The 16,359-nt window shown below is 31.6% G+C and overlaps 1 protein-coding gene across 1 annotated transcript in view; it reads right to left on the bottom strand.

The window, feature by feature from the left end:
- Nucleotides 1-16,359, bottom strand: part of Rasa1 (RAS p21 protein activator 1) — a 106,657-nt gene that overhangs the window by 4,850 nt on the left and 85,448 nt on the right. The window contains exons 15-25 of the mRNA XM_046428235.2: nucleotides 15,938-16,014; nucleotides 14,694-14,866; nucleotides 13,994-14,153; nucleotides 12,825-12,967; nucleotides 10,997-11,112; nucleotides 10,070-10,156; nucleotides 7,811-7,878; nucleotides 6,023-6,111; nucleotides 4,759-4,836; nucleotides 1,575-1,709; nucleotides 276-405 (exon numbers count right to left, since the gene is read on the bottom strand). Coding sequence (XP_046284191.1) covers nucleotides 322-405; nucleotides 1,575-1,709; nucleotides 4,759-4,836; nucleotides 6,023-6,111; nucleotides 7,811-7,878; nucleotides 10,070-10,156; nucleotides 10,997-11,112; nucleotides 12,825-12,967; nucleotides 13,994-14,153; nucleotides 14,694-14,866; nucleotides 15,938-16,014 — 1,210 coding nt within the window. The 3' untranslated portion in view covers nucleotides 276-321. The remainder of the gene's footprint in view (nucleotides 1-275; nucleotides 406-1,574; nucleotides 1,710-4,758; nucleotides 4,837-6,022; nucleotides 6,112-7,810; nucleotides 7,879-10,069; nucleotides 10,157-10,996; nucleotides 11,113-12,824; nucleotides 12,968-13,993; nucleotides 14,154-14,693; nucleotides 14,867-15,937; nucleotides 16,015-16,359) is intronic.

The raw sequence follows: 16,359 nt of genomic DNA, 5'->3' as shown, positions 1-16,359 counted from the left end.
GCAATTGGTGTATTGAAAATATATTTTCAAAGTTCAAGATACAGTCATAGCATTTTTTGTGAAAGGTGATCTGTACACCAAGGCTCAGAGTTTGGTAAAGATTCCATGTGGAAAAAGTGCAAATATCCTGCACAGATAGCTTACAAAATGGCTGGCACAGTTATTACCGACAGAATCTTGGGTTTTGTTTGCATAGCTCACACATCACTGGAATGTGGAAAGGTGTGCTATTTTTTGGCAAGAGCAAAGGAGACAATTATACTGATGTGAATTACCATGTTGGGCATGCTGAATCCATGCAGATCACCGAGGCAAAGGCTGCTACCTGACATCATTGGTTTTTGTATACTGGTTTTGTTTTTGTTGAAGCAGTTCTGTTATAGCCAGAAGCTTTTTCAGTACATGCTAGACAGAAAGAAACAGTGTGAAAATAATTAGTAAATAAATGAAAGCTTGGGCTGAAATTCAGATTGGGAATCTGTATTTGAAAGGAGCCACATCAAAGAAAAGGAATTCATAAAACAGATTCATTAGCAATCTACCCCAAGCATAAAATCGTTGGGTTCCTATTATTCAGACTTTGAGTATGTTTAGTTGTGACCAAGATAACAAAACACAAACAAATTTTTGTTATTCTTTATCTCCTAGAATAATCTCTAGATAGATCATCTTGCCAGAATACATATTTGCCATTAAAAACCTAAAGTTATCAAAAAAATTCTAAAGTAGAATTCTAATGAGGGAGACAATTATCTTAATTTGGAAAAAAGAAAATATCTAGAATACCAGGCTGAAGACAACCCAATCACTAAATGCACTGCTTTAATTTCTTTTGCAAAATCCCAAATGATTATCCAGTGTGACAATAATATTCACTGTATATGTAGTGTGCACTTTGATAAAACTGCTCCCACTTAACTTCCTGAAAGTAGCCCTTATCTCAGTTCAGGCCATACAAAACATAATTCATTTTGTTCTCTGCTTCAAGATAAAGAGGAACCAGAATTTTAAAGGACTTATTTGAGTAGTATTCCAATCTGTATATGTTGAGTCTAATAATATCAAGTAGTATTTCTTAAATTTAAATCATTGTAAAAGCTTATTAGAAATGTAGTTTCAAAAGCCCACCACAAAATCTCTGGATATGGAATTTGAAATACGTAATTATTTCAGACTTCCCTAATAATTCTCATGTTTCATAATTTGAGAATCACTTTGGCTGTGTACTCCGTATGAGAGAGAGTAACTGAAATAAAAATTTTTAAAAATAACACTATTAATCAGTTCACTTGCCATTTTCACATATGCCATTATGTGAAAGTGTTACACCATCATTTTTTAGTAGAGTTAAAAATTTAGACTAGAGCAGCTCTGCTATTTGGCAGTATCAAAAGTATTTTAGTCTGGGCCCTTTACTATTTGCTGAGATCTTTTTGGTTGATTCTTAAAAATTTAATAACTATTAAAATGTTGATCAGAATTTAGTTATTTACTACATCTCAGAGTCTTATGCTGATATTTTTGCTTAAGTGTTAATAAAACATCATTGTTAATGGTAGCTGGCAAAAACCTACCTGCTGTGCACCTCGCTCATTACTGAGTGTTCTCAGTTCATCTGAATGAGCCACACAAATCTCATGCAGTGCTGCTAAATCACGTGACAGGTCAGTTCTAGAATGCTCTGTAGTGTCCGGAAGTTCAGGTACATTCTTTAAAGGAATCATAAAACTGCATTTAGAACTACAAATCTTTATAATCTCTTCTGAAATGTTCTTAACTGGATATAGTAAACAGAATTTTCAACATAATAACTTCATATTTAAATGTCAGAATTTTTAAAATTGTAAGGGTTCTTATTGAAATATTCAGCATTAAAAGTTCTGATAAAAATGTGGATTGTCGGGCTGGAGATGTGGCTCAGCAGTAGAGCACTCGCCTAGCATGTGCGATGCCCTCGATCTTCAGCACCACATAAAAATAAAGGTATTGTGTCCAACTAAACTAAAAAACATATATATTTAAAAAAAAATGTGGATTGTCTAACTTCTGTATTCACACGAAAGCCAAGATCCATTTTCTTCCACAGCATGGCAGAATATGGCACAACACTGTGAATCTAAAACAATGGATTTCCTATAAGTTAGCATCTAGAACATATGCTAGATAAAGAGTATAGGGATTAGCTACTAATCTAGATTAAATGCATTTTATGAAACTACTGTAGTTTGTCCAAATTGATCAACATATAGGTAGGAACTAAATTACAGTACAATAAAAAAATCTTATCTGTTTTGTAACTGGCTAATATGCTCAAAACAATTACTAATTATACTATCTTTAAGTAAGGTTCATTAAGTAACTTGGTCATTATGGTCAACTTATAGAACTTTTTAACTAGCACTAAATGCTAGAATTATTTCAAACTTTGAAATAAAATTTAATATGGGTTTGGATTATCAATAACTTTATATAAATTCATTCGCCTCTTTAATGATAATGTTTTCTATACATTCCTAAAAATTGGAAAACATTTTTTTGTGGTAAGAAACACAATCAGAACAATACATTCATTCTTATTGACTGTTATTCTTATTCATTCAGTGACTAAAGGATTAAAGACATGTATTGCTTAGTGAACAGGGAAAAAAATTAAACCAGTCATAGCAACAGTTATGTATCATAGATATGCAGGGGGAAACCAAGGAAGCAGAATAGAGAGATGTTTTAGGAATTCGCACTATGCAAATTAATTTGAATTATGCAAGTAGTGAAGGAATAGAAGAGTATGAGGAAACTGAAGGGATATCAGAATATTGCCAGATTACACAGCCTAACTAGAGAATGATAGTAAAGCTGGATTACAGATATTTGTGATTATGGAAAATAAATGGAATTCAAACCACGAATCTAAAAACCTAGAAATATAGCTTAAAATAAGTTATCCAGCCTTAAAGTTGGGCATGCATTTCCCAAACAGCTCATTAAAAATAAAAACAAACAAATCTTTTTCTCTAATCACTAACCAACTGTATTTTTCTGGGTTGTTCTATCTCCAAATTTGCTCAGGAGTTCACAAATAGAAACATAATGGACGTTTAGCATTCACCCTTTTATTTCTCAATCTCCTTATAAATATAGATATTTGCTCTAAAATTCTTTCTCACTAGTTTTTATACCTGACTTGTAAACTAGGAGCCCACAGACAATTCTAATTTGTTTGTCTCAGTGCTGTGATTGCTACTTAAAATATTTTAACAGAATCTGAATGTATTAAGTAAGGTAAAACATGGGTACCTCAGACTAGCATTCCCTAACATCATACATTTGGCTCAGTTCACACCTGAAAATACTAACATACTGACTTTAAAACTGATTCAATGTGAAAAAAAAATTCTACATAATCCATAAAATTTAATCTTACTAAGAAATGCAGGATCTTAGAAATTATAAATATATCCTCATTTTTTTTTAAATTTTTTATTGTTGGTTGTTCAAAACATTACAAATTCCTTGATATATCATATTTCACACTTTGATTCAAGTGGGTTATGAACTCCCATTTTTACCCCATATACAGATTGCAGAATTACATCAGTTACACATCCATTGATTTACATATTGCCATACTAGTGTCTGTTGTGTTCTGCTGCCTTTCCTATCCTCTACTATCCCCCCTCCCCTCCCCTCTTCTCTCTCTACCCCCTCTACTGTCATTCATTTCTCCCCCTTGTATTATTTTTTCCCCTTCCCCTCACTTCCTCTTGTATGTACTTTTGTATAACCCTGAGGGTCTCCTTCCATTTCCATGCAATTTCCCTTCTCTCTCCCTTTCCCTCCCACCTCTCATCCCTGTTTAATGTTAAATCTTCTTCTCATGCTCTTCATCCCTACTCTTAGTTACTCTCCTTATATCAAAGAAGACATTTGGCATTTGTTTTTTAGGGATTGGCTAGCTTCACTTAGCATAATCTGCTCTAATGCCATCCATTTCCCTGCAAATTCTATGATTTTGTCATTTTTTAATGCAGAGTAATACTCCATTGTGTATAAATGCCACATTTTTTTTATCCATTCATCTATTGAAGGGCATCTAGGTTGGTTCCACAGTCTTGCTATTGTGAATTGTGCTGCTATGAACATCGATGTAGCAGTGTCCCTGTAGCATGCTCTTTTTAGGTCTTTAGGGAATAGACCGAGAAGGGGAATAGCTGGGTCAAATGGTGTTTCCATTCCCAGCTTTCCAAGAAATCTCCATACTGCTTTCCAAATTGGCTGCACCAATTTGCAGTCCCACCAGCAATGTACAAGTGTACCCTTTTCCCCACATCCTCGCCAGCACTCTATTTATAAAGGCCTGTATGAGGCATAGGTAGAAACACTGAAGCAAAACACCAAATCCATATTTTATTCCTAGAAAAGCCACAAGAACACCCAGTCTCTAGTCTATTTACTTTTTTAATCTGATCAGAACTGTGGATTACCCATCCTGTTTCAAATCTTATAGTAGATGTAAAGTGAAAGCTAAGGAGATAATAAATACCACAGTTACTGATATGGAATAGCCAAGAAGATAATGAACAGCAAGACAGAAACTAATACATTACACAGGTAGGTCAAAAGCCATAATAATGTATGCTTAGCATAAACCATGAGTCTTTATGACTCAAACAAAAATAAAATCTATTTCAATTCTGGATACAAATCTTCTTAAAGATTTTTAAGTACAGGTCTCAAAGTACTTAAAAATTATATACGTACCCCAAGTTCATCTAAAAACATGATCATACGATGTTTGTTGCTTTTGATGAATGGATTGACACCTTCCATATAAGGCTCCTAAAAATAATTAAAATTAAAAGCTTACCATATCCATCAGAAACAACTGCTTGAAAAACTACACATGTAGCAGGAATTCTTAGAAATCTAATGTCTATAAATAGCAGTTTATAGGACTTAATCACATGACACCATATTTCTTATAAACTGTTATGTTAAGGAGTTACGGCATTTTTAATGAAAGAATGATAAGTTCTGGACCAAAACACAGATCATAATATTAGTCTGGTAGACTCAAATTACTTATATGTACGTTCAAAAGTAATTACTAAAAAACCATCTAGATGTTAGAACCAGCAGAGATTATAAGGAATTTAAAAAATACAGTGTAACATTCCACAATATTAAAATATATAATTTATAACCTGTCTCAGAATTCAGATAAGGAGTTTATAAAACATGGTTTAGCTTTTGAACTTATCAAACTAAAATCCAATAATACTTTAAAATATTCTATAAAACATAAAACGATTAATATTAATACATCTTAAAATGAACAAGAAATTCAATAACACCTCAACAGGCAATTCCAAAGGTGTAGACATGAAAGTCTAAGAGTAATGAAATGAGACACAAAGCAACATTATGCGTATTAAATGGGAAAAAAATGAAAATATCTACTGAGTTTCGACAAGGCTATGGGGAGCAAAAAAATCTTAGGGCAATATAACATAGCAAAAGCTATAATGTGTTTATTTCAATTTGTAATCCTACTTCAAAATTTAGGAAATAAAGGAGAAGCCTGAAAGGAAGTGTATAAAAGGATACTTATTATAGCAATAATAGTGATAAATAGCATGTAAATATCCAAAAGTGATTTACTTCCAGGTATGGAAAGAAGTCTGTCACATATTAAGTGCAAAAGCAGTTGACAATATGATCCCAACCAGAATATTAATAGTTATTTAGTGTAATCATGTGTGTTTTTAAAACTCACCTGAATTTTAATTTATTTATTGTGACATTTCACTTTACTAATAACTTTGTTCCATGATTTTTATATTTAAAAGCAAGGGAATCCTGAGAAATTTGTTTTCTATACTGGTGAAAATTATTATTTTTACCATATAGGTATCTACTACTTAATACGAAATATCTGCTACTGGAAATTTATTTGAGCTATATTTATGACTTTATCATGTAAAAGTTTCCTTCACAAATGACATTTTAAACAAATTGTTTTTACCTTAGCTCCAAATTCCACAAGATTTGCTAAATTCTGCACAGATTTAGCTACTAATATCAGTGTTCTTGCAGCAATCGGAGATGGAGAATCTATAAGAGAAGTGGGCACAGGTAAACAATTCTAAATTTAGCACTTTAGTATTTCATTGCTCTTAAAATACTAACATTCTTCTATTAAGAACTCATAATGCTTGAAAAAAAGAACTTGAGTTCAAAGGGTAAAAAAGGAATACACTTTACTGTGCTTCTAGTTTTGTGAAAAGGGCACTATGAAGTTCAGAAATTCCAAACTTGTTGAAACTATTTCAGAATACCTCAAAAAGATTTTTATTCCTAAAGACTGTCATTCCACATATCTTTCACAACAATTCTCAAAGTCCACATATCTTTCAGAACAATTCACAGAGTTAACTTTAAACCACTAAACAATTTGGAATTTAAGCAATTTCTGGCTCCCAACTTTATTTCCAATTTATCTATAGATAATTCACTTTAAAGAACAAGAACAAAGGTATTCTGGGACCTCTGCTTTATTTATTAATAAACTTCAGAAATATTTTAAAGTTCAGTTAGGATACACTTCTAGAGAACACAGTTGAATGTAAATAAAATTTTTAGCTATTAAATATATAAATATTTATGTTGTAAATATTATAAATAGAAATATTAAAATTAATATAATTATTTACCTGCAATATCCTATAGGCAGTCTCCCTGACTGCTTGATTTTTTTAGATCATACTCTTAAAGCAGCTGAGCTATAAATATTGTTGAGTAGCAGATAAGAGGCCAACATTAAGATAAATGTTTCCAAAAGAATTCTAAACTCCTGAGTCTTAACAGACTCATAGATTTACTCATTTTAATAGCAATAAAAAATAACTACTGGGATGTGGTGGTTCTAAAAGTAAAAATCAAGATATCCCAAAATATTTTAGTTTTGAGCTTCAAATTATTAGGACAGTCAGGTGCAATGGTGCATGCATGTAATCCCAGAGGCTGAGGCAAGAATATTATAAGTTTGTGGCCAGCATGAGCAATTTTGTGAAACCCACTCTCTAAAAATGAAAAAAGCTGAGGATGTAGCTAAGTGGTAAAGTACCGCAATCAGATTCAATCCCAAAAACTGCAAAAAATTTTCTAAAAATTTTTAAATTATTAGGATAAAAACAGATCTGATGTCTTCTATTAATAATGGCTCATTATTAAATTTGAAATTTAAGTATCACAGTTATTCTTTCTTTGAAAGAAGCCTACAAGTATATCCAAAAGTCATTCTATAATGAACATGTAGGTAAATAAGAAAAACTGAGTCACATTGTATTGGTGGTTAAAAAGGCTGATTAACATCATATAACTGGTAACAAATTTTCATGGGAGGAACCAGCTCTAACATAAACAAAGAGCAGTACTGTGAATTGAGGTAGAATTTTAATTAGATCTTAAAAAGAAACTCCAGTGTACATCAATTGGGCATGGATTAAGCACGCAAAATTTCCCAACTTGCAAAGGCCCAATTATAGTCTGTAAAATGTCTTAAGAATTTGAGACACAAGTAGGGATGAAAAGAAAGTGAAATGTGTATAATTCTGCCATCTCAGCCTTAAAATAGTAGATGAAAGAAAAGCTAGGAAGCCAAATAGAAAAGGTAAAGAAGTGAAGAATGAAAGGGAAGGGTGCTTAGAATTTGATAATTTTTCCAAAATCAGATTTAAGAGTATTCTTACCAATTAATATGAACTGTTTGCTAATTTTATTTTCATTTCAAAATTCATCAAAAGCTAATTACCTGAGATGATATTAAACATCCGTGGATTCAGGATGGCAGGACAGATAAGCCGAAGAAAAACAAAACCACTGAATGGGAGGGAAATTTTCTTTTTTAGAAAATAAATATAAACAATTATTAATACTCATAGAACCACAACCTTTACTCTGAATTAACGCAGGGCAGCCCAAAGATAGAAAATTTAAGAAAAAAGTAAATCAAAGCATTGCATTTTGAGAACATGTATATCTACTTCTTGAATATATATTACCCATTTTCTCCAAATTGGGGTTTAGATTAATTTTGGGAAGACATTAAATTTCATACAGCATTTACTATCTTAGCTAAGAATTTCTGAGATGCTATAGTAGTACAAATAAACTCTTTCATAGATGTACAGTTCTGTATTCCTATTACTCTTGATTCTTTTTTATAAACAAAACATCCCAGTAAAGTCTGTTATAAATCAACTTGGTTGTTGTCAATTTTGTTGATGAGTCATAAAAATAGAAATCCAAAGGGACTTCTTATTGGTAAATGAAAGTGTTTACTACAGTAAATAGAATGATGAAAAGCTCTTAATAAAGAAAAATACTTTATGAATTCTAAAGTTTATCAAAACTTATAAAGTTCATAAAATAGCAAAAATTAGTAGAAAGCATATGGCATAATGATGAGATTTTATCTGCTGATTTTACTCAGAGAACAATTAACTAACTTATTATATAGATATATTCCTACTGTACCTCCTTTAGTCACTTGTACCAAGACTATATATATTGTCCAGTAGATTATTTTCTTTTAGGAGGAATCCATACTAATACTTGACCTACTAAAAGACAAGCATTATTCCCTAAATAGTTTATAAAAAGTCCATCTAGAGACTACTGGCACAGTCTTTGTTATTTGTTAACCTGCAAATGTATTCTATATTGTTAATTTTGGACTGTTAGAAAATAAATGCTATTTCTCAAACAGCATTTGTAGCAATTATGTAACTATAATTAAATCTTTAAATCTGGATTTCACTCTAGTAGGCTTTGTGAACCTAAAACTTAACCTGGCTCCATGTAAGAATGCAAAAGTGGACAAATCTACTTTGTTAGTTTTTAGAGATTATTTTAAATTTGAAAGGAATATGTAAGTACCTACACATATTTAAAAGGTTGGTCCCTAAAACACCTTGTGATACTATATCAATATTATAGGAGAAATTTCTACTGTGCTTAACAGTTAATTTTCATGATAAACATAACTATTGAAATATTGTTTGTAATCCTTTTCCTTTCCTCTGTTACCACTATAACCAATAAGTAGAGAATTTATAATTTTTAAATATAACCAATCAAGAGAGTTATTTTGAGGTGGTGTTTTTTGTTTTTTTTTCTCCTCTCTTTGCATAATAGTGGTACGGGGTCTAACAAAGGACTTTTGCACATGTTAGGAAAGTGCCCTGGTACTGAGCTATACCCCTACCTACCCAGGAAAAATTTCATGTGTGCAAGAAGTAGAAACACTTGAAAAAATTTAGATTGGAGGGAGGACTAATACACATTTCAAAACTAATTGCTAAAAGACACCAATATATAATATTATAATATATATATAATATAATATTATATATTATATATATATATAATATATAATATTATATATTAGTGTCTTTTAGTAATTACCTGTTTTTTTGAGATCTGACATAACTGACAGTATATATTTTACATAATAAATTATTAGAAAACTGCTTCATTTCTGATGCATTTGCACTAAACTTCCAATGATGTTGTATTGGTAGGGTTGTGCTTACTAACAAAAGCTTGCAACAATGTTAAAGATATCAGGTTGAATTTGCTTTAGTTCTGTCTTGGTTACTAATATTCCATATATCCTTAGGTGAACAATGTAACTTCTTTAAATCTGTTTCTTCATTGGAAGAGTAAGTTAGAATGATAATAATGAAGTTCCCACATATAAGCTCCCAAATTCCAAAGAATTACCAAAGCAGTTTTACCTAATTATTGTTCAATGATCAAACTGAAACAAGCTTTGGAACTGGAGGCTTTGGCTGAAGATCAGCCCTAAGTAAAAGACTGTGTTACAAATCAATTAATCAGTATATAAATGGTTCAATTATTGCTCTTCTCTCTTAGCACCAAATGTCTCTCTCTTTCTCTATATGTGTATATGTGTACGAATACCTAAATAAAAATGTGTACGTACACACACACAAAAATCAGTGTGTGCTATATAGAATGTTGTAACAAATGAATTAATGAAACTTACCTAACAACTCTTGTTCTCATGGTGGTATTTGTAGGCCATTTGTGTTGAACAGATTTCTGTAAACACCCATAAATATATCTCAGTGTCCTGCCAAAATAACACAATCATCTCAATACAGAAAAAAAAAGTAAAAAATACTGATTTCACGGCAGCCAAAAGTTTTACCCAAATACACCACATTTTAATTCAACTGGCCTTTCCCCTCAAAAAAGTATTTTGGGAAAAGTAATAAGAAACACATTTAGCAAGAGGTAAGGAAAACATAATCCAGTGAGTTTATCATGATCCAATTTAGACTGCCTGTCTTTAATGAAAGTATGGAACAAATATTGGAATGAGGATAGATAACTATTGTGGTATAAGTTCTGTGGAAAAACACTTTGACTTGTTAATTACATCTACTTGAATAAGAACGTTCGCTAACACTGGAGGCCCTTAAGCAGATATAGAATGATATTGACATCTGGAATACATTTTTTAATTTTTTTCTTTCTTTTTTATTGCAGTGCTGGGGAAAGAACCCAGGGCCTTGTGCATGCTAGGTGAGCACACTAGTCCAGAGCCACATTCCTAACCCTCTGGTATACATTTTGAACAAGAAATTCAAATAGACTAAATAGACAACATGTCTTTCATATCTTCTTAAATCTGAGGTGACAGGCCCCCTTTATTCACTTCACAAGATACTAGATATGCATGGTTTGTTTTCCAAATCTAAGTATTTCATTCGACTTTCTTGAAGAATATTTTTCTCTGGATACTTTCACTCTTTTTCCTTAAGTACAGTTCACCTTGTAAAGATTTAAAACTATAACTTTTTCAGAGTATAATAATATCAGGAATAGACAGCTTACATATACTTTAGAAAAACAATTTTTTCAAAACACAAGTAGACAATTCTTGTCAAATGAAGATTTTACTACTTACGGTGGAAGTATTTCTGAAGCCATGAATATTTTCTCTACAAGTTCTGAAAGTATGTTCAATAGGTGTGCTAAATTAGTGTTCACATCTTCATTTTTTTCTAATTTGGATGGACTTAACTAAGGAACAGATAAATATAAATCCATTTTGGCAATGATAAATACAAATAAATCAAGGTAAACAAACAGTTTTCAAGATTCTCAATTTTTCTATTGTATCCGTCTTTCCTTTTATACTTTGCATAAACGGGAATTTTAAGTAGCTGCTCTATCATTCATTCCCAACTATTCAACTGAAAACCAAGCAGTGATTAATTAATTTTATTTATCTGAAGGAAAAAATGATTAAATAAAAAGGCTTTTCTGAATGAGGTGGGACGTATATAATGGCTAATGAAAATACCAATGCCTTAGGCAGAATCATAATCCTTTCTGAAAACTGAAATCTTAAAATTAAGTTCTGGACTGGTGTCAATGGAGTGGGTTTAAGAAAGTATGAATTCCTTCTATTAGGAGTTCAGGGATTCTCTACAGACTTGCTGCATTTCTGCATCATCTTTCATGGTTAGATCAACTATGGCATTATCCTAGATTTTCAACGCCAGATCACTCATCTCTTCCCTTTACTAAATAAGAACTGACAACTTAGTGCAGAATTAACATAATTTTAAATTATTTTTGTCAATGAATCTTTATTTGTATTTATATGCAGTACTGAGGATTGAATCCAGTGCCTCACACATGCTAGGCAAGCGTTCTACCACTGAGCCACAACAGCAGCCCCAGAATTAACATTTTGACAGTTCCAACATTAAAAGAAATTCCTTATTATTCAAAAAGGTATAATCAGTATCTTTCTTTTTAACTGCTCCACCATGAAAATAATATAATAGCCATGTGAGTTTCTACTCATCATCTTATATATAATGAAGCTTTAATCATACTAAAAACATGATTTTATTTGCTTTCCTTATAATCACCTTTCCCCAAAAGACCTTCCAAGGACAAATCTGTGTTGTGAAGTGTTATGTAGTTTTACAGGTTAAGTAAGCATCCCTAATTGGAAAATCCAAAATCTGAAATGTACCTAGTTACAAAACTTGAGTGTTAACATGTTGCCACAAGTGAAAAATTCTATACTTGACTTCATATGGTGTATCTTAATTAAAGCACAAGCACACTAAAAATATCTTATAACATTACCCTCTGTGTGTATAAAGTATATAAATTAGTTTTGTGTACATGGAAATGTCTAAAATCAGGGGCGAGGGGGAATCCCAAATCTGAAATACTTCTGGTCCCAGCATTTTGGATTAAGAGATACTCAATCTGTTCAATAAAAGTCCCTAAAACACTCAAATTTATGTGATGCACATGAAAGTAGCAAATTCTTGTTCATTAGTATAGTAGGAGAAAATTAAAAGGAAATAGTTCTAGACTTTGCAATGTTTTTAGGGAACTTAGAAGCAAATACTGTTACTAAATCATGAATTTCTGGTACAATTTAATAATTTCTAATTCCAAAATAAAGCACATGTGTGATGCTGGAGATTAAACTCAGTACCGTACACATTCTAACAAGTGTTTTATGACTGAGCTACATGCTAAACCCCTACTCCTAAAGTACCTCTTTTTTTAAAAAAAATCTTTTTCACATTTTTATAAATGTATTACATACATGTCCAAATACATTTTATAAATGTATTACAGAAGGTATAACTGCTTTGATGGATAGTTTTAGAAAATGTATTTTCCTTAAAATGCAATTTGTTATAATAATTACTAATTAATATATGCTATTTGCTGAAATACTTAAAGCATTAAATTCTTACCTCACAAGATTGTTTGCTTTCCATTATCTTTAAGATGGAGTCTTTCAAAGCATGATGAACAAATTGTGTAGCAGTGGCTTTCATATATTGCTCCATCAAGGTACTTGCAAGTGTTGTGGCTCTAAACAGAGTAGTGGCTTCATCTACACAAACATTTATATTAAAAGATGATTTGTAGAGGACTCTACTAAGGTGACCAAATTAGAAATTAAATTATTTTTCTGCAACAGTTATAACCTTTAAGTGCCCTATGCAGCACTGAAGTATCGATTATAATGACATAATTCTAACAACTCTTGTAAAAGACTTTCATGTGTGGTAAATCAAAATTAGATCATAAGAAGAAGGAATTAACACCATCATTTTCATATGGAAAAAAGGAAAACTCAGAATCGTTATATCACTTGTCTCAGATCAGTTAGCTAGTTAGTGATAAGACTGAAACCAAAAAATGCCTTCTTTGCTATCTCATTTCATGCTTTGAAAAGTCTGAGTCCATTTCCAAATAATAACATAAAACCCGAGTATAAATTATTAGTTATTGAAACATTTTAATAAATATTACTGGAAAAGAATTTCACTGTAAAATATATACCACTATTTTATCTACTCCTTGACAAATCTATGTATTTTTACAATTTTTATGATTAAAAGGAAATAGTTCTAGACTTTGCAATGTTTTTAGGGAACTTAGAAGCAAATACTGTTACTAAATCAAAGTACTGGGAGAAAATGGATTATTCTGACATTATTAGCAAAGTGGTTAAAAGGACTGTGTGTCGCATGGCCTGGGAACTACTAAGCAAGAAATAAAATTTAACTGACATCAAATGTCCATTAGTAAGTAAAAAGACATTATAGTAAGTATACTAAAGTTTTCTTAATAAAGAAGCTCACTGGGCCATTGATCTAGACTCAGAAATCACTTTCTTAGAGCTTGTAATACATACCTGTTACATCAGGAACATATTAGAAATATTAGCCTCCCATATTAACCAATGTAAGGAGGAATACTGACGTTTCAATTGCAATTTTTAAATGAAGAAAAAACAGAATAACTTTTCTCTGCTATGATTTAATTATCTGAAGACAGAGCCCAGATATTTACATATTTATATAATAAACATATAAATCTAATTATTAGCCCATTTTTACACATCCATACTCACCTTCCATGCTTATTTCTCTGTCATTTAGTGTACATAACAACAATGATTCAAGCTTTTCATGAAGGAAAATCCTTAGTAGGATGCTAGCCAGTAGTGTTCGGTCTTGTCCACATACATGTGATAAAGCATAGACTACATGAAGTTCTTTTTGCAGTATAAGCTAAAATGGCATTTTAAAAAAGATGGTTGAAAATTCAGAGCATTACATATTCTCGGTGAGACTAACAGGAAATAATTGTTTTTCATGTTATTTTTAAAGAAGTAGGTCCTGAATAAATTTATTTAAAATACCAGTATGTTTGATGCCTACATATTTCTTAATTCTTTTTTTGGTATTGGGGATTGAACCCAGGGGCTTTTTGCCACTGAGCTATATCCCCAAGCCCTTTTAATTTTTTATTTTGAGACTGGTTCTGAGTTGTTTAGGGGCTCACTGGATTGCTGAGACTGGACTTGAACTTGTGGTCCTCTGGCTTTAGCAGCCCAAGTCACTGGAATTACAGGCATGAGCCACCATGCCTGGCCATATTTCTAGTCTTGTAAGATCAAAATTATACTACATGATTTTTAAGCTCTGGTTATCAGTATGCCACTAAGCTTTGAAATTACTATATTTAACTTAATGGATCTTTTATTAAATGGTAAATGTTTCTATTAAGAATGTCATTAAAAATAATTAGACTGGCGAATAACACAGTACCTCTTTAAATTCACTGTACTCTTCTTCTGGCATGATTTTTTCCATAGAATATCGTGCTCGAACACGCAGAGATCCTGGTTCAATACCTTTTAGTGGTATGTGGGAGCTGAGCAGAAACCATTCGTCTGTGGCATGTCCTTTCTGTAACCTGCTTAACTGGCAGCGCATAAATACTTTGAAAGGAAAACAATGACTTCATTAAATTTCCAGTCTTCTCCACAGTGTTACATGCTTTTTATTAAAGGGGTTTTCTACCACAAATTCAGTACTTATTAGCTTACTTCATTTACTTAATGCCTACTGTATGCTAGGTTGTGATGGATGGGCATGGCATATAGAGATGATTAAGACAGGGTCTTGCAAGAAATCGATTATGGTATAGTGTGATAAGTGCTGTAATAGTGATTAATGCTTTTTAAAGAAATAGTATCTAATTCAGCCTAGGAAAATTAAAAATTCATTCCAAACAGGTAACTCTTGAGCTGATTTGTAATAGGATAAGTGAAAAAGTAGAGGGGAAAAAAGAGAGATTACAGTCCAAATAGGACGTATGGCTTTCCTTTTCTATGATTACTAAGCACATGAAAGTAAAGGGGAACCACTAAAAAAATGTTATGTTTAAATAGTATAGCAATTACAGAATAAACATTTTATAGAGATAAATTCAGGCTTTGATCTATCAGTTAATACATATCACTTCCTTCCCTAAGCTTGAGTTTTAAGATGGTATTAACCTAATTCACCCTGATGTGAATGCTAAATCCCACTGACATCTGTTCTAGCAATAGTCTGAGAAGAAGTGTGCTGCTGCTGAGAACAAGAACTAGGAGCATTTGGAGATTAGAGTGAACAAATAACATACTCTAGTTCAAAGAATCCTTTTTTAATAGAGTACATTTTTACTTAGATATGCTAAGTACAGGAAAGTAGGAAAAAGTAGAAAGGAAGAAGGGAGAGGGGAAGTCCCACGGAAAAATTACCACTGTTACCATTTATTCTTTATTTGCTGGAGAAAGACGTCTGTTTTAGTCTTAAGGGCTTAAGTTTACAATATGTACAATTTAGCTATTTTTTTCTTAGATACACCCTCTCAAATAATCTAAACTTTAGATTACAGTAAGAAACTATCTCGAATTACAGTACTTTCATTTGTTTTTAATTTCCATTTTAAGATATATCATTGTGATTCTAAAAATAAATAAAGGATGCTATTTGTACTTTAGAAAGTTTCTATATCAACTTACAGATATCAGGATCTTTGCTTTTCTTTGTTTTATTACTAAGCGTGATTTCAAATCTATTGATGTCAGGAGGAAGATCACTACAGAAGCAAGGAGAAAAAGAATTAACAATATGTTCTAACTACTTGATTTCTTCAGTATTAATGCTAAATAAATCCTCAATTTCTGTTAAAAACAAGTGTGCTACACTAAAAACTAGATTTGACAACATATTTTATTATTTGGTATACAGGAATGCCTATAAGCACACTTTTCTACCATTTTTAATGTCCTAAACTACCAATAATTCATTCAAATAGGTCATAGAAACCCTAGTAATCATTTTGTATGTTTTTGGACTTATCAATAATGCTAATTTATATTAATAATTAGGTGAAAAAGCCAAGGTCATAGCACTTTACTAATAAAGGTGAACAAATGCAACA

This window comes from Marmota monax, unplaced genomic scaffold, assembly GCF_021218885.2.
Source record: "Marmota monax isolate L192 unplaced genomic scaffold, Marmota_monax_Labrador192_F-V1.1 WCK01_AAM20220418_F8-fsc00018, whole genome shotgun sequence".
Classification (NCBI taxonomy): domain Eukaryota; kingdom Metazoa; phylum Chordata; class Mammalia; order Rodentia; family Sciuridae; genus Marmota; species Marmota monax.
Note: the sequence above shows the minus strand (reverse complement) of the source record. Positions and strands in the feature narration are given on the sequence as shown.